Below are 27,071 nucleotides of genomic sequence, written 5' to 3' on the forward strand. Positions count from 1 at the left end.
ATCCTGGGACGTTAATTAGGGCTTTCGAAAGATTAGGACCCTTCAATTTTAAGAACATTTATATATAATATATATTTTCTCCGTTGTTATGCTAAAGATCATCTTGATACTAAAAAATCCCTTAGCAAAAAGCATAGATGGTGAATGGAAAATACAGATAGTACATAAGAAAAGTGGGCACCCCAAATGACTATCACTTTAGGAAAAAATGCAAGCACCGTTTAACATCATAAATATATCGTTTTTAAAATAAGATATTTTATTTATAATAATTTCAAACAATCATAAATATATCGTTTTTAAAATATAGCAAACCCATCGGAGAACATTATTTTACAAATTTTACTTAATCAGTATTTTCTAAAATCTAGCCAACAATTTTTAGTTAACGCCATTTTAAATGTCTTAAAAACTTCTCATACTTTATAATATTCACATTTTTTATCCAGTTACGCATGGATCCATTTCTAATTTGAATTATGCTGATTTTGCTTACTAGTTTATACTTTTTCTATGTGTGATCATATATATATATGTGTGTATATGTGTGTACACACACCATGTCACCGGAGAATGAGGCGTTCTCGCAAAAAAAAATTTAGACATATTAATTAAATTTCATAACTTGATTATAGATCCTATATATAAATATCATACTCCATAACATAATGAATAAAACTCTATGATTTACTCTATATATGATATTCATTTTTTGAGATTTACTTACATATAATATAAGATTCTATCAAAATTGATAAAGTTACCCGAACAATTTAACATTTTAGAAGAGTTAATCAATTGATTTACACTGATTACATAGATTTAGGTTGGAGTGACAACTTATTTGATCTCAGAAATGTACTTAAATAAACGTTTGCACAATTTCATTTTTAGAAAAAGATTTCCTTTTTTCTTTTTAAGAAAACTGCAATGTCAGCGTACACATATACACATGCATACTGATCAATTGACTACACCTTATTGAAGACCTACAAATTTAGCCTGAACACACATGGTGCATTATTTTCTCTGATCAAATTTGATCTTGAATGCTCTCTTTTACTTGGTTTGAAACTTTTTTTTACCTTGTTTTTTGACAGAACTTGCTTTGAATTCTGAACACAGGCATGCTAAGATGTTCTCTCTGTGTATATATGATATCGTACCACATCTATAACTAGGTCGGTTGTGGTGGCCGGTAGCAATCGAGCCCCCTAAAACTAAATTCAAGACAGGCAAAAGATCAATAGCCATTGTACACCTCACTGTGATTTTGACATAAGATATTAAAAATATATTTTCCTTTAATATTATTTAAAATTCTCTTTTAAGAATAAAAATTGATAATTTATATTTTATTCAATTTGGTTTTTCCAAAATAATAAAAAAATATTTTTTTGTACGCTCTAAATTAACTGATGTTTACAATGAGACGGAGGAAGTACATACTTATTATATATAAACAGTATATATATGCGTTTTAACGACACAATCTGAAAATTTTATATTTCATAAAAATAAATCATATATATTCTTGCTATTTGATTTTGAAATCTACTTAGAAACACTTTTAAATATATAATCTGAAAAGTTACATAAATATTTATTTTGTCTATAAATATTTATAATACATACACATACATACATGCATATGTATGTGTATGTCCCAGCTGAGAGTATTCTGTTGATGCGCCTCAAATTCACATTATTTATACTCTAGTTAAAATTTCAAGTGTTAGGATGTAAAAATCTGGTATAAATAAATAGTACTCCCTCCGTCCCCCTGAATTGTATACATTGGGGGACGGGGACGCGGCACGGACTTTAATGCTCCTGCAAAATGTAGTTGTGCAATTTGTTTTTAAAATTTTTCTTTTCTGTATTAAAGTTTAGATGTTATATTTTTATACAGAAAAAGAAAATCTCAAAAAAAAGTTACGGAACTATATTTTATAAGAGCATTGAAATGCGTGTCGAGCAGTTAAAAAGAAACGTATAGAATTAAATGGGACAGAGGGAGTATAAATTTACTTCTTTTTAATGATTTAGTGATTTAGATCATTTTCTTGAAAAAAGAATAACCAATCAATCTCTACCCTTAAGATTTTATAAGAAATAATATTATTATAAAATAGATATACAATGACTTAAATTTAGATTAAATATTCTACTACGTTGTTTTAAAATAATCTTCATACTCTTATACTCGGATTGTTTAAAATCATCTATTAAATATCATTATAACCTGCACTGGTAAAAAGGAAATTAACCGTGATCTTTAAAAACTCCACGATAGTTCTTTCATATTTATTTTTCTAACCGACAAAACTCCAATTTATCACAAAAAAAAAAACCTCCTTCGATAATATTACTCCCCATGAGACGTAAGATTATTGGGAAATATTCGGTGATTGATGGGCCGCTATCGAGAACGGTGGGAAAGAAATGATGGATTAGGCCCAACGGACAATGATTTGTTACCAGCCCGGACAATTGTTTTCAGCCTTCTCTTCTGGTACCCCATACTCTCTTCACAATATTTTTATTATAGCTCTCTCACTTCATCAACTCCACATAGATTTATAGATGTAACGACATTTAAAGTCTTAAGAAAAATAAAAAAGAAATACGACGTATAAAAATTATGATCCTAAACATTCCTGATTCGGTCGATGATCCCTCATTAATAATCCTGTATAAGATGTCTTCCCGATTCAATTTTTAAAATTTGATTAAATTATTATAATTTTTTATGTGATATATTATGGAGTAAATTAAACTAAACTATCAAATATTATTATAATACTAGCTTATATTATGGAGTAAATTAAACTAAACTATCAAATATTATTATAATACTAGCTTATAACCCGTGCAATGCACGGGCGGTTAACATATTTGTTATTTTATTATATATATTTTAAAGTTACCTAATTTTATTGTAAAAATAAAATTATGATAGAATAACATGGTTTAATAAATTTTTTACTTAACAGTTGGATAAATTCTTCATAGTTAAGTCCGTCAAATGGCTAATTGAAAATTAGGTCGAACATATATAATTTAATGAGAATGTTAAAATATTTTCTTTTACATGTTATAATTTAAGGTGGCCTATAAACTCAGATATAAACTAACCAATCAACCTTTGATATTTAGTTAATAATAATTAATAATATGGTATAAAACATACGCATGAACCAAATACCTCCCCATCATACTAACCTAAATTTGATGTTTTGGTTTAATTGATAATAAAAAATATACTATAACATGTTATAAATTTAAGAGCTCCGTGGGTCGAATACCAAACGATTCACCAAACTCAACTAACTGACCAACCAAGTGAATTTTTATTTTTGGCTTTAATAGTGTAATAATATATAGTATATGACAGATTTGTAATATTTCTTTTAATATGAGATCATTAGAGTATTTAAAAATAATGTTATTAATGTATTTTGGTTGAATAATATCACATGTTATTTATTAATAATTATATTTAATGATATTATATTTTTATATATATGGCGCCCGTGTTGATTGTAAAAACTCGGTTTTTTTAGTTAGAAAATCTAAAAAAGATAAAGCGTTTTGATTAAAAAGACAATTACTATGTTGCTCGATATTATTTTAGAAGATTGATTTTTTTTTATCTAAAAAATATATAAAAGATAATTTATTTTAGTTAAAAAGAATAATTGGTTATATATATAGATAGGCCCGTACTTCGGCCCAAGTACCGACCGCCCGACCAATATAATAATACTCCCTCTATTTTTTATTATTTGACTTTTAGACTTTTGGCACACATCTTTACGTATAAATATGTCGCCCATGTCCGTATTAATTGTAAAAGATTAATTTTTTAGTTGGAAAATTTATAAAAAGATAATATATTTTAGTTAAAAAAGTAATTACCATGTTTCTCAATGTTATTTTAGAAGATTGAGTTTTTTAGTCAAAAATATAAAAAAGTAATATATTTCAATTAAAAGGATTATCAGGTTATATAGATAGGCCCGTACTATGGCCCAAATTAAAAAAAAAAATTGGTTATATAGATAGACCCAGAATAATTGGTTATATAGATAGGCCGACCCAAGTACTGACCTACCAAACTTTTAATGTTTCAGTTTTAAAAGGATTATTATTAATTGGTTATATAGATAGGCCCGTACTTTGACCCAAATTAAAAAGAATAATTATTTATATAAATAGGCCCAGAATAATTGGTTATATAGATAGGCCCGTATTTTGGCCCAAGTACCGATCGACCGACCAAACTATATAAATAGGCCCAGAATAATTGGTTATATAGATAGGCCCGTATTTTGGCCCAAGTACCGACCGACCGACCAAACTTTTAATGTTTCGGCTTTAATAGTACTAGCCTATAACCCGTGCCAAGCACGGGCGACCATATAATTTTAATTTGATTATTTATAAATTTAATATCATTTTATTAGTGTTTTTCATTAATTAAATTAAGATGGTATTAAATTATATTAATCGATTGTTTATATGCACTTTTGAAGGTTTGTCTTGTACAAAACTTTTTATATTATAAAATATTAGTATAAACAATTAACTTTTTTCCATATGTCAATGTTTAAATAATTTTTTTCAATCTCACTTTAAATTTGAATTAAAAAATTCAAAAGAAAATGTGATATACATTTTTATTGTTATATTTTAATTTTAACCATACTATTCATTTTGTTACGCTTTATTTACATCTCGATCAAATATACTTTTGAAAAATAATAGAAACATAAGAAATGTCTACTTTTGTTTCTCCTTTTTTTTTTTTTCATTTTTTGTGAGAGGTTCCTCTGAATTGTATTTGAACTTAAAATTTTTGATTTCTTCAATATATTATAAAAGAAAATCTTACATTATTTTCGTCAACTTTTATCGATTTATTAATTATTAATCATGAACCTCATACCGAATAAATATTAATTTGCCACACTTTTCATCATTTCTAGGTATACCGTCGTTTATTATTCAACTTCATGTTAAATTTAAATTAAAAATTTTAAAAATATGATATAATATACATTTATACCTAGAATTTGAATTAAATTTTTTTTAAAAGTGATGGGTACATGGTCTTTTTTCATTTAACTTTACTTGAAATTTGAATGAACAGATTCAAAATATTGATACACATTTTTATTACTTTATTTTAAATTTTAGACTTACTATCCTTTTTATTAATTTTATTTACATCTCAATCAAAAATGTTTTTGAAAACTGAGGTCCACTCTCACGAGAAACATAACAAATATTCACTTGTTCTCCATTTTTACACTTTTCTGTGAGATGTCCACAGAGTACTGGCTAAATTCCTAGTTAATGAATCAGACTTTTTTGCCAATGCATTAGTCAAAAGCAAGAAATCAGTACTCCATATTTTGAGATCTTGGTAACATCCATGACTGAAATATGTACTACACCATGGCAAGAAATATCACATTAAGTTTCTACAAATTAAACAGCAGTAGCAAAAGACATTAAATAGCCGGACATCATATATGCACATCTACATATCACAATAATAGTCATAGCCTAGAGAAAGAATGAGTTCCTAATTTCCTATGGCTATCCTTTTCATCTGTCTGTTAACAGAATAAGATAAACCTCCACAAAATCGACAAATTCCCTCCGGCTACAATAATGCATGCCAGCATCCATTGATGTACACGTAGCAAGAGAAGAGTTTGATCTGTTGAACTGATAAAGCAATTGCAGGAGATCGATCTATGCCAAAAGGCTGTTGTTTTGGTCCATTTGAAAACAGCATGTGTTAAGCAACACAACCTCCGCATACCATACTCTGGACAATTGATCAACCAGAGCTTCTACGTCTGGTCTACCTTGCAATTTCCTTCATCCTTGGAGGTTGAAGTACAACCTTGATAGCAGTATCAAAAACAGCTTTGACATTCTGCTGAGTTTTGAGATCAGCAGGAAAGCATCCAGAATTCCTGTGTCTCTACATCTACACATGAATATAAACACAAATCACTAAAATCACACACACTTTAATATGTATGGGCATCAGATATGTACAATCCATTCAAAAAAAAATAGTTTGCATATAATATAGTTATAGACAATGAGGGGGAAGATCTTAGTGCCTTTGTGATCACATTGTTTTATATTGTTAGATTTTCTTGTACCTGAAATGTAGTTTGAGCAACACCAGCAAAGAATGTCGCAGTAAGTGCAAGGCGTTGAAATTCAAGTTTGTTTGTTTCAGGATCAAGTTCATTTTGTAGCAATGTGCCCATCAAAAGAGAGAGCACTGCCACTTATCGTATGGCAATGTCTCTTGAACTACCCATGAAGGCGTATATGAGAAGTGGAATGCAGCTACTATCTGTGATTTCGTGTAACCACATATATTAGTATTATAAAAGCTTTTTAAAATAAGCCAAGTGATGTTATTTAGATAAAAAACATACATAACCCCAATTGAGGATCCAGATGTGCAAGTTTTGAGGAGAGGATATCATGTATAGACAAATTTCCAAAATTGTTTAGAGAGTCTAACCATGGACAAATTCAAAATCAACATGCATGGTTAATCCTTTGGTTCATGAGGTATTGAATGCAAACTTGAGTTCTATGTATTCTCTGCTCCCATATCTTTACTAAATTACTCACTGGAACAGAACTTCAAAAAGAAATTAATAGATAACCTCTGCACAAAATATAACAACACAAAATATATTTTCAAGTGCCAATCTAAACCAGCATACAAAAATATTCATAGTGATTTCTTATTAATTAGCAAAGTTCATAACTGCTCAAAAAGTGCACATATTGGCAAAAAGCTAAATCATAATTAGCGAGTATCAGGCAAGAAGAAGAAAGAATACATAAGTTAAACTACCCAAACTCGAATGTAGATCCTGGATATGAAAGGAAAGAATACAGAAGCTCTTATTTGAACCCCCTTACTGCATCAATAGCTATCCGTAAATGATGCATCCAGTCAAGAACAGGGCCTCGTTGTGCTCCTTGAACTCCCTTCCTAACTTTAAAATTTTAATATTGTTGTTATATTATCTGTTTTATATTTATAGACAGGGTAAATTGGAGGAAGAATAGAATGACACACATAATACTTGGCCTAAGACTCCACTAATTTAAATTAGTGACTCGGATTCATTCACCAAAATTTGAACAACCTTTCCCAGTAGGCCTTTACATATAATCTGAATATAAAAATGCAAGTTCACAACTACACTCCTATTCACTTGTACCCTTTGATCTCTTGCCATCAATAATAAATGATCATGCAGAGGTAATGTGACATGAACTTCTAGCCGACTGAACACAATAGGTAATTCAAACCAAAATTATCAGAACCTATTGCAAGTTTTCTTATTTTACTTCTGGAATATCTGGATTGCATTTCTTAATCATCTAATGGAGGTGTTTGATAATTAATTCATGTTTTTCCGCAAGCTGTACAAACCCTATACTATGGTACAGACTTACCACTGTTCTCAATGTTTTGCTCTACCGTATCCTGTTTCCTGGAAGCCTGCTGCCCGAAGAACTTTCAGAACTTTGTCACATAAAATTTTTATAAAAGGAAACAGGATTATAGTCTAAAACATATGAACATGTATACCTGTAAATGGCTCTTTAAATGGTACAATGTTAATCCCTTTAAGCCCATGAGTCTCAGCATTGACTTGGGAGTTGCTTCTGCATTACGGAGATACAATAATTAATCCACAGATTCAAAAGCCACTAGAAGTGGAGTGGCTATTTTAATTTGAGGGAAACACTGATGAATCACAAAATCAATGAAATTTCTTGTTCTCAGTCATGTTATTCTTAAAAATTAGCAGAGTTCTTCGCATAAATGACAAAACCCAACTGATTTCAAATAATCAGTAAAAAGATTATTATTTTAGATTTCAGTACGTGTCATTTCAATTTCAGCTTCCGCCTCGATAAACTTACAAAAGTAATATAGAAAATGAATGAAACAGAGGAATAGACTCACTGTCAGGGCCACCAAGCTTAGTGACAGCATGAACAAACCGATCATGAAGATCACTAGTCCACCTCAGCCTTGGCTTGGGATCTCTTGTCATCGCAACTCCACTTTCATATTCATACAAACCGCCTTCACCACCACCACCAACGCCAAAAAAATCTCAGGAACCACAAATTAACTCTAAACAACTCCAAAAATATGTCTTAAATATAGAAACAAAGTTACTCCAGCAATAACTTCATTTGCATTCAGATCAGCAAGACCATATACAAAAAAAGAGCATGAAATCCATAACAACTTAAATCACAAAACAACTCGCAAATACATTTGCGGGAAGCGTGAATCCTAGCGGAAGAGCAAAACAATGGTGCAAACAGTACTTTTCCTACATTGTTAACGGCCTATCAAAAGCCCAATGAATCCTGTTCTGCAAATAAACTACACCCTAAAAATCAAAACAAACACCTGTGAGAACTGATAACTCCCAACAAAAACCAGAAAAAAAGAACACTGGCCGCGTATACGTATAGCTAATTAACATCGAAAGCAGTAAAAAGTAGGAAAAAAAAATGAGAATATGAAGTAAAATCTTATTTTCTTCGGCTCATCTGCTCTATCAGTGCCATCAATTTTGAGTACATGCAGTTGAAGCCTCCCTAAACATATAATCAAGAAAATGAAAATTAGACATAAAATTAGGCAAAGCTGTGTTGAAAGCGTTTGTGTTTGAGTGTGTGTGTGTGTGAGAGAGACTGATGAAAGCAATAAAAGGCGCCATTGACTAAATCGTTGACTCGATTGAAAATCTCGTTGAGAAAGAGTTGGGGATTGAGGCTGAAAGAATCAAAAAGTTGGGGAGAATATGGAGTATAGTACAGAGGTCGCCGAGATGGAGAGAGACAGAGGGAGATGATGACAGTGGCTTGTGTAGGTATTTGTTTTTGGTTGTTAAACTAACCTCTGCTAGGACTTTTTTTTTTGACGAAACCTCTGCTAGGACTTAAGGAGATAGAGTTGTAACAGGACAATATTATTAAGTTTTAGTATAGCAAGAGACGATTCACGAGAGACTATAAAAATACGACGAAACCAAAAAATAGGAACAAAACATGGGACTACAAATTATGCTTATGTTGGCTTATTATAGTATAGTATAGATAGTATAGATTTTAAAATCTCCTATTTTTAATCTAATTAATTAGTTCGATTAATTCTCAATCATCTGATGAATCTATATTCAATATCTTGAGTTCTTGACCGATTTATAAGTTCAATCTCTGATTTTTAAACCACGATCAAAACAAATTAAAGTCTCGAGAAACACACGCATACAAGCTTGCTTCATTCACCAACTTAGAGCCTAGGATACTTTAAATCTATTACCACAATGCTAGAAAACAAAAAGGACACAAATTTGACTGCAGCACCTGAATTTGAGCAGCTTTTTTCAGCTGCTTTTTCCACTTTTACTACAATGCATTACTAACCCTAATTTTCTTACCACTATTAGAAATTTCTATATTCCTATTTCTGTTTCCATAATTGTCTACTTCAACTTGTGGAACCCTAAATATATTCACCCCAAATAGTCTCACCGGCTCAACTGCCTGGACCGGATGGACTTCTGACTCGACATTTTCACCCGAACCTGACCCGATACCCGATTCCGTAGCAATATACAACTGCCTATCTACACCGTTGGATCGATAAAAACTGACGATATCGCCGGCATTCAGTCCCTTCTCTTTCACAAACCTATTCCAACCTTTTGTCAACACGTTGCTTTGACTACTTGTCCAAGATGAGTACCGGAACCTCCACACTTTACCACCCGAATCTTCGAAATTTAACAACACGCCTTTGTTTCCGTGTTGTAACGGGAAGTGCTTCTCGGCATGTTGTTTCGGTATCACTAGCCGATTCAACTTGCCGACATCGCTAGGCGTCACGGCCTTTTCGAACAAATGTTCCCGAGATCTAAAAACTTGATGAACATCGTTAATCTTTTTTTGAAACCCTTTGTCTCGTTTACTTTGCTCTAACTCATCTAGATATGTGGTTTTTGAAAAGATATGGGAAGAAAAAAATTATTGTGCGATGATATATCTAGCTAGTGGGTTTTGAGAGTGGCTGAGTTTATATAAGGGGCCGGGAGAGAAATAAATTAATTGTAATATGTTATATATATGACGTATGTGTATGAGAAGATTTATATGTCAAATAAAAATATCGCAAGTTTGGAGTGAGATTGACAAGTCCATATTATTCACAAAAAATATGCTATTTCGCTTTTGTACTCGACCGGGGAATGGGAACTAGCTCGGTCTCTGGTAAGATCATGCGGCTGTTGTTTTTAGGTATTAATGCACTAATATTTATGATTTACGGTAGTGTTATGATCTCGAACAAATGGTTGTTAGAAATGAATACTAAATCTTGGTAGTAGTTTTAGGACTTAAAAAATCAACTCAGTTCGATATTAATTATCGAGGAATCGGAAGATAAGCTCAGTTCCATACTCCTCTTTCCTTTTTTAGTTGTCACATTTTTATTTTTATTTGTCAAATTGACTAAGTTTTGACCAAAAAATTTTGACCAAAGATTATAAGTAATTCTTTAATTGTTTTAAAACACTAAAAATTACATCTTAAAATAGATTAAAAATTATTTCCGGTGACATATTTTTTTATTTCAATTGATAAAATATTAATAAATTTTAGTCAAACTTTGGTCAATTTGACCGGCACAAAACCAAATGTGACAACTAAAATGGGACGGAGGGAGTATTACTTAGTTTTAGGACTTGAAAATAAAAGAAAATAATAAAGGATAGAAGGAACTTGACAAAAAATGAATATATACAAATTTTGTATAATGAAAGTTGGATGAAAATTGGATAAAATTAAATATAAGAAAGAATGAAGCGTTTTTTCACAAAATAAAAAATTTAAATTCTAGTTAAGAGTGAAAACATTTGATATGGTGGAAGAAACAAATTTATTAAATATTCAACTAACTAATACTTTCACCTTTCATTCCCTCCATTTTCTGTCACGCACACCAAATAAACATGTAAACAAAATAAAAACACATTACCCACGACTAGAGGCAGCAAGTTCTGCTGCAACTGCTGACTTGTGATCGATCATGGCATCCCCTTCCCACTTGCTTTATAATAAAAGCGTACGTGTTCTTAGAATTTTGTCCACTAGGATATGGATCTTGGTATAAATATGGGCAAAGTTGCCATAAATTTGCCGCCTGTTTTCCCATCCTTCTATTTGTATTTATTGGTCCAGGTTCACCTCACTTTCCCTAAACCCTAACCATCAACACGGCAACTATTTGCTGCCGAATTTTACTTTTCGATTCCGATCAAAAAAATTGCTTTGATTTTGAGAAGGGCTGAAAAAAATTGAATCAAGCTTGGCCTGAATTAACCCGGGCTCCACTTAATTTGTTTAAAACATGTTGAGGTTATATGAGGTTTTTCAAATAAATAAATGATGTTCAACGTCGAGTTGAGAATAAACGACTCGACTATATAAATTTATCTAAAATAAGATATTTCTATGGCACCAAGATATTACCCACCCTATCATATGATTAAATTGAGAAAAGTCTTATTATAATATATAATATTAGAGTTAAGTTCTATGGAGACCACTTTTTTTGGAGACTATGGAGACTACTTATGTTCTGCAAGTAAAATATTGCATAAAAATATTGCAAAACTCATAATTTTGCAAAACAAGTTGTACAAAGATCCTTATATCATTTAAAATCTTGAATATCATGTATATCATGTATGTTTTGCATGTAGAATATTACAAATGTTTTGTCCTGCGGAATATGTTTAGTTTGCAGAACATTTGTTCAATTTGCAGAATATACACATTCTACTTATTAAACATAGATGTTCTTCAATAATTTTGATGAATTCGTGATCTTTAGTACATACTTCACAAAATAATGTGTTTTGATTTGAAAAATTATGAGTTTTGCAATGTTTTTATGCAATATTTTACTTGCAGAACATAATGGTCTCCACGGTCTCCAAAAAAAGTGGTCTCCATATAACTTTTCTCTATAATATTATATTATAATTTTTGTCAAAACAAATGTATGTTATTTAGTTTTAAATTTTCCAATTCTTTCGAAGACATTGGCAATAAATCTTTACTTCTAAAAGCAGTAAATACATATCTACATTTTTTTAAAGTACTTATTTTTGTTAAATAACAATATAAACTGTCTCCTTAATATTTAATTCAAAATAAATTATATAAATATGAAATTTTCAAAGGAAAAAAATTAATTTAATTATAGATTATTTGCCATTGTTGGACATCGTTTGTTTCTTGCTGGGAGGAGATAGACAGAAAGAGGCCACCACTGCATTATAAACACAGTGCTGCAACTGGCCAGAAATCAATATCCTTCATGGCCCCATCTCCTCTATTATTGTCCTCCTTTTGTCTCACAAATTTAATTGTTTTGAGATATTATTGCATTATTATATTATCATATATGACCAAAATGGTCAATAAGATATACCTTATTAGCTTCTAAAAATGTGCAAGCATATTTATGAAATTTTGTCTGATCAATAAACATCTTGTGAGAAATACTAATATTGTTGTAAACTAATTAGGAAAAGACAATTCCACGATATGATCCTCTTAGTTTGCGGAAAAGACAATTCCATAATATGTTTTTTCCTAATTAATGTGAGCGTGTGAATTTTCTAGTATGTTTACGGAAAAAAAAGAGGTGAAATTCTATATATTCAAATCTCATTTTTAGTAATCAGTATAAACGGTTTAAATTAAATGGTTCAAATTGTCAATATATATACAAAGGGTCCAATTACTATACGGGGGTCGTTTTGGTGAGTTTAAAATAATTGCTTATAGCTTAAAATGAAAAAATGAAGTAGAAGTTAGAAGCAAATTAAAACTTATAAGTAATTAAAATGTTTGAAAAAAAGTAGAAGTCGTAAAACAAAAGGTAACATTCATACGTTTTTATAAGTACTTCTTGACTTTTTACACAAACGGTACGAATAAGTGTTTTTAACTTATAAACTCAGAGGGCTTTTAAGTCGTACACAAACACCCACTTAATCTGGCAATTATTTTGCAGGGACATATACATATCAGAGTGGTTCCCGTCCACCTCGTGCTTTGTAGACTGCAGTGGTTCAGGACCACTGCAAAAGCCAAACAACATGAAAGCCCGGTCTTTTGACTATAAGCTGAAACTTTGGTATTATTATCTGCATGGGAATGCCGTAAAAGAAACTCAATATAATTATTATTTCAAATTTTGGAGACGAATTGCGAATATTCTACAAATTTTATATTATCAGACTCGACTGAGCTTTAAAATTAGAAAAAATTATAACACATCTTTCATTATCTTTGTGGACCAATTCAACTCATGATGGCAATGTGGATCATGGATAACCCTTTAAATTCTCTCGTATATTCATTTCGTGCTATTGAATTATATACAAATTTATATGAAAACCAAGAAATCATATAAAAAATAGTAGTAAAAATTAAATGAAAAATGGGTAAAATGACGAGACTAATTTATATTAATAATAAGTTTGAAATAGTAGTGGAAAGTAACCGGTTTACCCTGGTTTTATATTATTATAGAATAGAAAATAATGAAAAAAGTAAAGATCGTAATAGTATTTCATGATATTAGAAATTATTATTTTAAAAATTTATAGAAATGATAGAGTCATATCAAAATAGAAATACATGGTTACCATTAAAGTATATCTGAGCTCATGCACCTATTCAAACAAAATTGTGTTTCAATTAAATAATTATAAATATTTTCTAATTATTCTTGTTCTGAATAAAATATTTACTTTACTTTTTTTTAAACTAATATTTACTTTACTTCTATTCAGAAAATAGGTTTTACGATCACTAAATCTAAATGATTAAAGCAATTAGAATTACACGCAAAAGTCGAATAACAAGTTTAGCACAATATAATACAGCAAAACATCACAATTTTTAAGACCCTGCATATATTCTAGACACCTGATTACACCACTGCGATCTATATGTCATTAGAGTCCAGCCCAGATTGATTTTCCAGCATTTAGCCCAACCCACAATCTTTTTGGGCTGATTGTTTCCTTTGGGAGCCACTTCCTAAAAAGCCAATCTTAATCATATATTGTTTACATATATGAGATATCAGAAGCCCATGAAAAAGCCCACATTAATGAAGGTCCAAGATCAGCCCATAACATTATAAGTGGTCAAGATTCAACATGTTTTTCAGACCACTCACCACCACAAAAATACCTGAAATAACCGCTTCAGACACAACACAAGGAACCTCAGTTTAACTCAAGACACTACTTCTGGTCAGCAAACTCCCAGCAAACTCAATCTATAGACACAAAAAACATATGTACATACATATAACTTATACATTATCCTTCTTAAAATTTTACAGACATGGCAGCTCTTGCTGCAAGTGGAGCAGGATTAGGCACACTTAAGCTCCACTTTCTCAACTCAAAGCCCCCATCTCAATTCTTGGGAAAGAAGATCAAGATCACAACTTTATTGCATGGGAAGCTTGCAAGTGTTCCAAGGTCAAAAGCCCATCAAATTAGTGCTTCTGGGCTTCATTTAGTTGATGTTTTTAATGATGTTTTCTTGGGTGTTGGAGTTGGGCTTCCTTGTACAGTTATGGCTTGTGGGGATATGATTTATAGAAGCACATTGCCTAGATCAAATGAGCTTACAATTACAGTCCCTGGTGTGATTTTGGCTCTGGGGACTTTGTCTTATCTTTGGGCTACTCCTGGTGTGGCTCCTGGCTTTTGGGACATGTTTGTTCTTGCTTTTGTTGAGAGGTTTTTTAGGCCTACCTATAGAAAGGTAGTAACTATGTGTATGTTGATTTATTGCGTTTTATAATTGTGTGATTGTTTATTAGAATCTTGGAATGTATGGTTGCTGTGATAAAAGATGTGGGCTTTTTTGTGATCATGACAGGATGATTTTGTATTGGGTAAGAAATTGGGTGAGGGAGCTTTTGGTACTGTTTATAGAGTTTCCTTGAAGAATGACCCTTCTAAGGTATTTGATTTTCCTCTACTTCAAATTACGCTTCTCTGTATGTGTTTTTCGTTATTGCTTTGGTTTGTTTATCGATGCTTAATGTTGAAGGCTTGACGGTATAATTATTAATCTGAGCTATAGAAAGATGTTAAACTTATGTATTTAGTTGTTAACTAGATGAATATTGATAATCCATTGTGAATATCAGTATCATTTTGTCTGCTTGGGAAATTGCCACATGGTTACTATCCTATTTTCGAGTTTCTTTTACAATGAGGTAATATGGTATACCTTGGTTCTTGAAAGGCAGGGGATCTAGTGTTGAAGAAGGCTACAGAATATGGTGCAGTGGAGATATGGATGAATGAGCGTGCACGTAGGGCTTGTTCGAACAGCTGTGCGGATTTTGTATATGGATTTCTTGAGGTGTTTCTCAATTATGTTTGATACTGATTTCTGTATATAGCAGTTCGCCAGTTCCATTATCAAAAGGAAACAAGTTATTAATTGGAATAGTCTCATAGTTTGTTCATGATTTTGTCTCTCACCTAAAGTGTAATTTGCATTTACAATATGCATGTCAGAACTCTTCCAAGAAAGAAAGTGAGTATTGGCTCATATGGCGTTTCGAAGGGGAAGCAACACTTTATGATTTGATGCAGAGTAAAGATTTTCCCTACAATGTTAGTACTTCCGCTGCTCCTTTTCTCTGTTGGCAATAAAACTCGTTAATGTTTACACATATGAGTGGTCAATAAGACAATGACTGCTAATAATGTCGATAAGTGGTCAAAACTTATGCATGAAATGATAAATGGTCAGGACTTATGAATTAAAACAGGATTGAATGTGTATGATTGGTTGGAATTTTTACTTGCGTTGAATTTTGGCAGGTGGAAGCACTGATTCTTGGAGAAGTTCAAGACTTGCCAAAAGGGATAGAAAGAGAAAACAGGATCATTCAAACAATTCTCCGGCAGATCTTATTTGCTTTGGATAGTCTACACTCTACTGGGATTGTTCATAGAGACATTAAGCCACAAAATATAATTTTCTCCGAAGGTAGTTGCTTTATAATCTCTTAGCTGAGCCTCATTTGATTTTCTAATCTATTACAGAATGCTTACTATATGTGACTTCACTGCTCAATGAAAACAGGTTCTCGCACATTCAAAATCATCGATTTAGGAGCTGCTGCAGATTTACGAGTTGGTATAAATTACGTTCCTAAGGAGTTTCTGCTAGATCCAAGGTATCCATTCTTGCTATGTTCGTGACATGAATAATTGGTTAAAAAAGCAAAGAGATTAATGATTCTTAAAAGCTAGGTAAATTTACCGGTAATTTACATCTCAAGGACATTGCTGTAGGCATATTATTGCCCAAATTATGGGCGCCTGTGATCCACTCTTCGATCAAAAAAATGGGCTTTCAAGTGATTGAGAGTGTTATAATACAAAATATATGATCCGGTAAAATCCTCCTCCTAACTTCCCTTAATACCAAGTAGGCACGATTTTTAAACCCATGACCTGTCATGAGGAAAGGTGGTGGGGCAGTGGCAGAACAAGTTTCTGCTTCTTCCCAAGTGAACATACAAATATAAAATTTCACATAAGTCATTGTACCACAGATGTTAGGATTTATTGCTCTGTAAGCGATAGGACATATCTTTTAAAATGCACGTTGATATTGCTTTTAATTTGGTTACCATAAAAGCTAAAGCACAGTAATGTATTATTAACATCAAGTGCTCGTAGTCATTTTAGCCCTGGTTGAGGTTAATGCTATGTCATCCAAGTTTAGGAGTCCGACTCCTTTGATTTATTATTCGTCCTTTTCTATATTTGGTAGTAAAGGACATATATGTATTGGCAAGCAGCTTTGTACTATATTGGTAAAGATGATAGTCTTCCAAGTACTTGTAGTCATTAGTTGGTTGCCCTTGAAATGTATACTGGTTTAGTCTTCTTTCCTACAATTTATAAGCAGATATATGGCATCGAATAACAACAGCATTGTTGTCTAATAATTAAGATGATTTTCTTCCAACTTCTTGCTAAGGGAACTGAACTTAACTTCATTACTAGTTGCCGTATATTTTCTTTCCCCCTCTCCAGAAATACTGGTTTAATCAAGTGCTCGTAGTCAGTGTTTGACACTTTATAGAGTACGTTGATTATTTTGTTGTTTTTGAAGCCACGTATATGTATTAGCAAGCATCGGGGGAGTCTGATAGTTTAGATAACTGTCTTCAAAGTTGCAAATATTAATAAGTGGGTATTATTTCTACTAGTTTAGTGGATATTTGATATGCTCCTCTCCGTAATGTTAGCCAATCCCGACTTCCCTGATTTAAGCTATTGCCTATTGGTATTGTTTTATGAGCATATAGAATTTTAACACCTTTAGTATTAAACGTTAACTTCATCATGATTTGAATCACTCTGAAGAATGAAACACAATATTAGACCTCAGTGACATCATGCATTTTTCATAAGATAGACTCACAAAATTTTTGGTATATCTTGTTTAGATATGCAGCACCGGAGCAATACATTATGAGCACTCAAACTCCATCTGCACCATCAGCTCCTGTTGCTACTGCACTTTCCCCTGTTCTGTGGCAGGTACCCCTCTTGCCATTTTCTGACAGCTTACGTAGAAACTTTTAAAATTTTTTGGTAACTAATGATATTTTCCATCACTTTGATGAAATGTAACAGCTGAATCTCCCTGATCGTTTTGACATCTACAGTACTGGTCTCATTTTCTTACAAATGGTGAGTAATATTAGCCCATATGAACGGAAACATCCATATTTTAGTGACTTTCTTACAATTAAAGCACGGCTGCCAAAGGTCATTTTGTTTATAAAAACAAATTGTTTGATCTTTTCACTGATACCGACACAATATTGTAGTGTTTTTCTGCATTACAAAATGCATTACGCCATTACCAAATGACTAGTATTGCATATGCTTCACTATATGGTGCTTGTTTAGGGCCACTGAGGAACATCTTTCCCGGAAGCAAATGCAAAAAAGGAACATGCCAATACAGAAGTAGCATATTTTGGAGTAGATTTATATCAGGGAGTTAGATATCCAACACAAATATACTGCTGTGCACAAAGTCAAGCAATTAGATGCACTTGTGTCAGTTAGAAGAAGAAACAATAGTTCTTGAAGTATCATATTCATAGTTGGGCCAATATCTGGAAGTATCATTTCCTTGGCATATTAGATTCAGTGCATATGCCAAATTAGTCATGTTACATATTGGGGATGCGAAATACTTCTATGTTTGTAGTATTTATCAGTGATTGAAAAATGCAACTCGTCATTTCACAGCTAGGTATTCTAGATTTTATCTGGAAACTCTTTTTCTCATTATAGTGTATGTTGATTAACACAGTAGAATTGGTCTTTTGTAGGCATTCCCAGCCCTACGCTCAGATAGCAGTCTTATTCAATTTAACCGTCAGCTAAAGAGAGCTGAATATGATTTGGTTTCATGGAGAAAGACTGTAGAACCCCGTGCGAGCCCTGATCTTAGAAGGGGATTTGAATTGTTGGCATTAGATAATGAAATAGGATGGGAGCTTCTAATATCAATGGTACGGTATAAAGCTCGACAAAGAACAAGTGCAAAGACAGCTTTAGCCCATCCTTATTTTGTCCGAGAAGGCCTTTTGGCTCTGTCGGTCATGCAAAACCTCAGGCTACAATTTTTTCGAGCTACACAGCGAGACTATAGCGAAGCTGCAAACTGGATTATACAGCTAATGGCAAAATCCGGAACAGAAAAGGAAGGTGGTTTCACAGAAGCACAGCTGCAGAACCTCAGAGTTTGTTTCTAACTCAACTATTTTTCTTTTTCCAAGTAAAAAGTCTATTGTGTTGATCTATAATATAATGTGAATTGTGAAGGGTTTTACTGTAATTGTCAGCACCCTAAAAAAAATATAAGCAGTAACAATGCAGCAGTAAAATCTACTTACCATTTATTATTTTCCTGTGAGGTGCTAAGTCATCTAATAAGGTCCTTATATGTCTTCCCTTTTGTTAGGAAATAAAGCCGAAGAAAAAGGAAAAAGCTCAAAGAAATGCTTTGGCTTCGGCCCTCCGTTTCCAGAAAAAGATTTTAAAAACACTGAATGAGAGTATGAGTGAGCTGAACCAGCAAAGGAAGAGTCTCTGGTGGAGCCGGTGGATTCCTAAAGAAGACTGAGTAATGTACATATACCTTCCTTTATTTATTTTTTCTGCAAACATCCTAATTGATTATACTCTTCTATATACATAGACAAATGATAGTCAGATATTGTATAGTGGTCGAATCCTTTATTAACTCTAGTATGTAAAAGAATCGGAAAATCAATGTAATATAAAAAGTTGATGTCCATCGCAGTAACCAGTAAGTGATACAATTTTTCGTGGAAACAATAAACATTACAGTACTATTAGACATTTATATTTCAGGCAGATATATGTAGTTTATTCAGATTTACCCAATTCCAGTACCTTTGTTGTTTATATTAAGCCAGCAAAAATGTTTCTGTTTATAGGTTCGGAAATACTCAAGAAATAAATGTGCTGGTTACTTGTTTTTTAATTTAAAGAAGCTATAATTAGGATCAAGTGATGAGCAAATGGCGTCCTTCGTATAAGCTTGGCCAAAATGTATATGCCCCTGATTTGCATGCGAAGAACGCAATTGTCCAGTGCTTTCATATGATATATCCTGCAGTTTTGTGTGAATTTTATCCGACATATGTTGAGGCTTGCTTAATATCATCCAAACATGTTCAGTAATTGAATTTGTTGTTCGTCTTGTAAGACTCCCAGATTCATCGAAGAATAGAAGTATATACATATACGTGGGGTGGTGTCAACCCAAGTCCCGCATATAAACATAGCACAGTCTGTTAGTCTGGCAAAGATTCAAAGAAACATTTGTTATTTTTTGAAATGCATAGAACTTGTATCATATTGCAGTGGACTTGTCAGTTGTTACATCTTGCCCCTAGTGTGATAAGTACAAACATGTAAACACTTAATCGTCAAGCAACATGTATTGTAGTTTTGTCATGCAAAAAACCCCGAAGAGATGCAGATTTGCTGGTTGCTAAAAATGCAATTGTTTAGATAGCATTAGAATTGGTTGCTTTATATATACGAGTAGTAGCAGTGCTACGTACATGCTTAAAACTAGATATAAAATTTTACACAAAATGATATGACAATTGACATGAGATATTTTAATTGATGTTGCTTATATGAATGTGAGGTTCATCCCGATCAAAACTTTATTCATGTCATTTTTTGAAAATTTTTATAGTCGATTTTGTGTATGAAACGCATTTTTCTATGTATATTCGATATGACCGAAAGTATTGAACTGAATGCAATGACATTTTTCTATGAAACCTCTGTTATCGAAATCGAAATGTTTTTTCCTTTGGAGGACTGCTGCGAATTCACCTCTCTTTATTCTCGTTACTCATTCACACGTCACCTGAGGTGGTGGCAATATCAGACACGACTCGAACCCGACCCGAACCCATAATCCGATTTACTGAGACAAAACTCAAAAATATCCGAAAATCATCCGATTGACACGAAATGGACCCGAAATTATAATTTCGTTACTAATAACTTCATTTCTTTAGTTTTATTTAATTTTAAGTGATTTAACTTAAGCCGAAATCGACCGGATTGCCGACACGAACACGACCCGTTACCCGGAATTGTCACCCATTGATCAGCATCCTTTATTAATTAACTTTATAGTGGGGTCACTGACGAGAGTGAACACACACGCGCGCCACATATCAAATGCCATCTTGTCTCAGCAATTCATCCGTGTGCCTACTCATGTGAACCCAAAAGCAAGAGTACAAGACTGAGCACTAGCTCTCAGCACACGTACGTGCACCCAGAGGTCCAAAAGCAATTATGTTAAGTTAAGACGCCGTCATTAGTCACTAATCACCTCTATGTTGGTTAAGACGTGCACATAAAGTAGGATTCAACTCATAATCCGTCGTTGTCTGATGAGGTGGATCCAGCGCGCATACATTATACATGTACGTGGGCCGAGCCAGGAAGCCCCGGACTCATGCAAAAAAGTCTCGATCGAGTCAGAAAAATTAATATATTTTTTCTGTCATATATTCCTTTTTTTTCTATTTCTTCATTGAAGCTAGGATTTATTTTTGATCTTTTTTCAACAAAAAAAAAAATTCGAACATAAGTTGTAATTTTATACACAACCTAAGTTGCAACTATTAGAACCCGAAAATCACCTATTTAATACACAATTAAGTTGCAACTATTAGAACCCGAAAAGATGGATATTTTTACAAATTTTTCTTAATATTTTTTTGTAATTTTTCGTTTTAGCTTCTTAATTCTAGTTCCGTCGCGATCGTATGTCATCTAAATGTAGAAACTACAGAAATATCTACTCTTGATATAATATTATTATATGCAAAATAATAGAACTCACCGTTACTCCATTATATGAGACCTCATCAACAACACATAGGAAAGCAGATCATGATCAATTGCAGACATTTGCTACCTTATTGCTGTAATGGCACACCCACTATGTTTGTTGGTCACTCCCAACATACATTTATGGTCAAATAGATTACATAAGTGAAACAGCTAGCACTCCCTTTGTTTCTTTGTAGCAACTGTTTTAAAACTTCCTAGTTGATTCTCAATCTCATGAGTATTTTTTAAACTCTCAATTTTATATATTCCAATCAAATATTTCTCCTACCGTCTTCATTTTATGAAAAATAATCACTTAATTACATATCAGAAGAATATACGAGATTTACGAGAAATGATAAATTAAATAAGCGCGCACAGTAGTTGCGGTACCGTTAAGAATCTTAAGATATAAAGTATATATTACACTAATTAAGCTGATTAAAATTCTAAAAAATTCCCCATTTATTTAAAAAGGATGATTAATTTCTGATTTTTTAAAAAGTTTTATCAATCTATCAATTATATTTCAATTTGATAAAAAGTTTCTAATCTATCAAGAAAAATCCCAATAAATCTTGAATTGATAAATAATCAATTAATTCTGATTCTCGCTGAATCACACGTATAACAAGAGTTCTCATGTGTCCTTTGAACAGGTTATATATATACTTGTACAACATTTGACTCTATACAATTATTATAAAGTTAAAGTAAATGACAAGAGCAAACAGTAGATCCATGTAGATATATGCATGCACGAAATTTGCATATATTTGGAGATCTGTGTGTCATGGACTCAGAAGTGGGAAAGTAGGACCCTTAAGGTACTGTGTGGTGAGCCAAAGGGGACTGCACAACCTTGGATGCCCCATACTTGGTTCTATAGTAGACCCATACAATTAAAGCCAAGAATCCTTCTTTCACCTTCCTATAAGACCCCCTCTTCCACTTGTAAAATCCTCATTTCATTTCCAACATCTTGTGAAGATCAAGATATATTCATCTAAAGGCTCAACTCTCTCTTTTTTGTGTTATAATATTTGAAAGATTGTGGAGAATGATGGAGAAGATGAAGATGATGAGCAATGGGAATAGTAAGGGAGCATCCAAGAGAAGGATTGCAAGCAAGGGGCTTGGGGGAGTATTGAGGCAGCAAAGAGCTAGGCTTTATATTATTAGAAGATGTGTAGTCATGCTTCTTTGCTGGCATGAGTGAACTACACTACTAGCTTTTTCTTCTCTTTCTGTATTGGTTTGATTAGAGTCTTGTTTTTTTGTGTTGTTCAAGTGTAAATTGTAGGATTAGTTAGTGAGGATGGGGGATAGGTGAGGATGGTAACATGCATGTATATGTCGAGAATTTACAATTTTGTAACAATTACCCTATTTCATGTAAATGAATGGAGAATTTCTTGTGAAATGATATTACATATTGGAATCTACTACTGTTCTTAAGACTGAGAGAGAGAGCGGGGGGGGGGGGGGGGGGAGAAAAGAGAGAGAGAGAGAGAGAGAGGGAGAGGGAGGGAGCCGGAGGGAGAGGGAGGGAGAGGGAGGGAGCCGGAGGGAGAGGGAGGGAGAGGGAGGGAGGGAGAGAGAGAGAGAGATCCATGTTAATTAACTACCTTTTACAACTTCATTGGCTCTAAATTTCTATCCAGTTTTTGCTTTTACCTCTTACAAACTCGAAAAGTTTAAGATTTGGGTATACTACTGATGATTGATCCAGTACAAAACTTCTCGGTTGAATCAGGTGGTTTTATATGAATCGTTCACAAAACTTCTTGATTGGTTTTATAATAACTTTGTATATGAAGTTCACAGAACTTTTAAGTTTTATCATTGTCAACAAAGAAAAGAGGGTCTTTGGCTCCATGCAAAATTCAGACAGATTTGTTTGCAAATATCTTCTGCATTGATAATTGGGATACCTGAGTTATTGAAATCGACTCGGAATCGAACTCTAAAAGTATTTATTTTTTCACTATTCATGCCTTTATTTTTATACAAGCTGATGATTCAATGGATATGATAAAGCATATAATTGATATAATAACAACACTTTTGTTTATATATGATGATTCATGCATACTCCATATATATATATATTTGTACATTCAGAATAATTTAGGGTAGGTAGTAGTTAACACATCATGATTACCGGTGAATGTATGAAGAAAAATTGATTAAGCCCACTAATCAGTTAGGTTAGCATGGCAGGTATATATTTTTCATGGTTTTATTAAAAAGTATTATTCTCGTAAAAGATGGATAATATTATTAACTAACAAACCTAGCTACTAAAAATCAGTTATATTCTCAGGATAATGTTGTTAACAAACCTACTAATCAGTGAGATTTGCATGCTTAATTATGCCACGTCTCACGTTTAGGTCCATGTCAACTTACCCTTCTCATATTCTTTCTATAATCACGTGGGCAGTGGGCCAGTTCAGATTAAAACCTAAGTTCGGTGGCTGATGGAACTGAAAATCAACCTCCCTTTTTATAAATATTTAATGAAATTATAAATATTAATAAATATTTGATTTTTTTTTGCTAATTATAAATATTTGATTTTCTGTCTTAACTAACCACCAAAATTAGTACAGTAATTTACTGAATTAGTCTCGACTGTTAATAATCACGCTCTTTTTGTGAGGTACACCTTCTTCATATAGTAATACCTCATTTAAGTGTGATTACTTATCATCATCATAATTCATTACGATATTTATTAAAAGATGATTCCATTCGATTGATAACAAAATGGTCAACATATATTACATTAATTAAACAACACATATTTGTTGTTTATTATGATAACTTGTAGCAAAAAATCTGTAGCGAAGTCCCGAAAACTGACACACAACATGAACACACATCAAAAATTGAAATCGAAACTCTAATTTGTTATTATAAAATTTTCTCATTAATCCTTAAAAAATATTGTACTAATTTGTTGATTTCATTCCGTATTGACTGAAAATAAACTATTTCTCCAAAAATCTACGATAAATTCACAATTAATCATGAATTTATAGCTCGATTAGATTGCTTTCCGATTTCGATTTCTACAACCATATTCTTATCATGATTATACAGGTTGAAAACTCATAGTAATATTCTCATTTATTACAAACAAAATCATGAAAGCCCTTGTCCATCTACTTTTCTTAGCCCATTAGGGTTGGGAAATTGCACATCACGACGTAAGAAAATCGATGCACACGGACAAAACGTAGATCAAAGATAGTATAAAGTAGCGAAGAAAAGTCGATACGAGAGCTGGTCAGAGTGTCAGAGCGTGAAGAAAAAGAAAGCCCGAATAAAAATCCGTAATCTTATATTCTGTTGTCGGCCATAAATACGAAAAACTAAAAATATTTCTGAAATTAATGATTCTCAGATGGACTAGCCAGGCGTGAGTTGTGACTGATCAGTCGTATAGTGGAAAATCAAACCAACTGGGCCAGCCCAGCCCAATGCAGCCAGTCTAATATTATTATCATCGTTTCGTTCCCACGTGCACCTCCTAATCTTGAACCCTACAGATAAGGAGATGGGCCCACTTTTGGAGTTTCTCAGATGGTTCTTCAATCAGGTCACTACTGTCTTAACACTATCTTTTGGGTACAAAATTATCTTCTTCTTTGCAATTTCATATTTGGACTGATGATGAATTTGATTGAGCGAGAGTTGAATCTAACATTAGAGATAATTGAGAGAATGATGTTATCACATGAGTTGAGGCTGTAGAAATACGAACCAGAACTAATTAGATCACTTATGGTTTAGAATTTGTCGAAACTTTTCACAAATCAACGATTTTTAGGTAAAATAGAAGTGTAATCAACAAAAAAAAATTTATGTAATGAAATTTTTTCAATAAATCATGAATTTTTAGACATGAGCTGTGCAATCTTAAAATTTATAAGTTTAGATGGATTTGAAATATTGCTCGATCAATATTATGTAACGAGTATATATATAAACTCTCTTGGTTATAAAATAATAATCGTCTTAAATTTTGGTATGTATTTTCAGGTGTAAAAATATATTATATATATTATTTTTTGAATTATTTTTTTCCAGTTGAAAAATAATATATATAAATAAATTTTTTTATATCTCAAATTACGTGAAAAAGTTAAAATGACTATGTTTAGAAATTAGAAGAATGAAGGTATGTTTATACATGAATTTCATTTATACTTTTCAAAGAGACACAATGGCCCAGGTTGATGGACTGGTGTAGATTATCACTGCAGTATTGTTTTTAGTACAGCTCCTCCACTGCAGCAATCATATATGCATCCAATGCAAAAAAAATCCAGAATCTTATTCTTGTAAATCAGCAACACTAGGCCCAGTGTCCTGACCAGCCATTTTCACTACAACCTTAATGACCTGTGAGGCTGCTTAGATTCATGAATTTTCCACTTATCCCAGCTATTTTTGCTACAAGGCAACATTTAAAGTCTAGACTTTCTTGGCTTCCTTGAAACAATCTTGCCTTGATCAATAAGTACAAGTCTCTCGACATAGTGTCGTGTCTTAACCATTTAAAAACCCTCGTGAATGCAATATTGGTACCCCTTTAGAGCCAGCAATTGGCGAGTTTGAAGGGTGGCCTCTTTAGCCACTATCGATTCAAACATAAAACATGTTTTAGCCATCCAGGCTGGATTGGTGAGAGAGTTGAGATATTTTGAGCCCTCGATTTCCGCATTGTCACAAAGTAAAAGTTCTGCTCTACATTAAGTTGAACATGAAAGAATATATACAATGAAGTTAATAAAATTGGCTTATTAGAGCATCTCCAACGGTGTTGGCTATAATCGTTGGCTAAATTGGACCTGTAAGACGTTATGTAAAATTTGTTGAACCTGTAAGACATTTCTCTTCAATGGTATTGGCTATATTGGTTGGCTATAATTTAAAAATAGTATGTTATTAATATTTTAGATTGTTAAAATAGAATATATCAGTTCAATATGGTAATAAATGATGTGCAATCTTCCTACAGATTTCTTACAGACCTGTAGAGGTTCGACAAATTTAGCCATCCATAGGAGGTTGGCTAAATTTATAGACAACAGGTCACTGTGGTTGGAGTGTGAATTTTTGAAGTGGTTGGCTAAATTTTTTATTTTTGGCATGACAACTCACCTTTTAGCTAAGGGGACTTCATGATTGGAGATGCTTTTATATAATAAAATGTCGGACAACCCAAATTGGTTATCCAATTTTTTTTAAAATGACGGGAATAATGATACGTCAGTTTTAGTTATTTTACTTGATGAAATTATTATACATGGAAGCCGGTACACTATGTCAACATAATTATAACCAATTAAATCAAGTCATGATACTATCATTAAAATTCATTTTCAAAATGAATTTAAGTATTCAGACATTTTACTATAGTAAAAT

At 32.5% G+C, this 27,071-nt stretch overlaps 4 protein-coding genes across 5 annotated transcripts; 2 read left to right on the forward strand and 2 right to left on the reverse strand.

Annotated features, from left to right (window-relative positions):
* Nucleotides 1–7,372: 7,372 nt before the first annotated feature.
* Nucleotides 7,373–8,804, reverse strand: LOC108198779 (myb family transcription factor PHL11-like). Its single transcript, XM_064083839.1, has 4 exons — nt 8,780–8,804; nt 8,033–8,185; nt 7,652–7,728; nt 7,373–7,561 (listed from the first exon to the last, which is right to left on the reverse strand). Exons 1-4 carry the CDS (start codon nt 8,802–8,804, stop codon nt 7,499–7,501), a joined length of 318 nt encoding a protein of 105 aa, XP_063939909.1. The 3' UTR covers nt 7,373–7,498.
* Nucleotides 8,805–9,348: 544 nt separating this feature from the next.
* LOC108198780 (AP2/ERF and B3 domain-containing transcription repressor RAV2) lies at nt 9,349–10,107 on the reverse strand (the record flags this gene model as incomplete). The annotated part of the gene is made up of 1 exon (XM_017366551.2): nt 9,349–10,107. A coding segment is annotated over one exon (612 nt), but the record flags the coding sequence as incomplete, so codon positions are not given.
* Nucleotides 10,108–14,336: 4,229 nt separating this feature from the next.
* LOC108200040 (serine/threonine-protein kinase STN7, chloroplastic) lies at nt 14,337–20,121 on the forward strand. 2 transcript variants are annotated; one of them, XM_017368099.2, is made up of 11 exons: nt 14,337–14,946; nt 15,064–15,147; nt 15,436–15,555; nt 15,714–15,812; nt 16,023–16,191; nt 16,288–16,381; nt 17,666–17,759; nt 17,856–17,912; nt 18,566–18,979; nt 19,201–19,367; nt 19,700–20,121. In XM_017368099.2, exons 1-10 carry the CDS (start codon nt 14,518–14,520, stop codon nt 19,360–19,362), a joined length of 1,722 nt encoding a protein of 573 aa, XP_017223588.1. In that variant the 5' UTR covers nt 14,337–14,517; the 3' UTR covers nt 19,363–19,367; nt 19,700–20,121. The 2 variants fall into 2 exon arrangements, with proteins under 2 accessions (XP_017223588.1, XP_063939174.1); XM_064083104.1 differs by having other exon boundaries at nt 14,379–14,946; nt 19,767–19,970.
* A 2,195-nt stretch (nt 20,122–22,316) lies between these two features.
* On the forward strand, nt 22,317–23,075 carry LOC108198744 (small polypeptide DEVIL 4). Its single transcript, XM_017366523.2, has one exon. The coding sequence runs from the start codon at nt 22,693–22,695 to the stop codon at nt 22,849–22,851; it is 159 nt and encodes a 52-aa protein (XP_017222012.1). The 5' UTR covers nt 22,317–22,692; the 3' UTR covers nt 22,852–23,075.
* Nucleotides 23,076–27,071: the final 3,996 nt, after the last annotated feature.

Source organism: Daucus carota, chromosome 8 (assembly GCF_001625215.2).
Source record: "Daucus carota subsp. sativus chromosome 8, DH1 v3.0, whole genome shotgun sequence".
NCBI lineage: Eukaryota > Viridiplantae > Streptophyta > Magnoliopsida > Apiales > Apiaceae > Daucus > Daucus carota.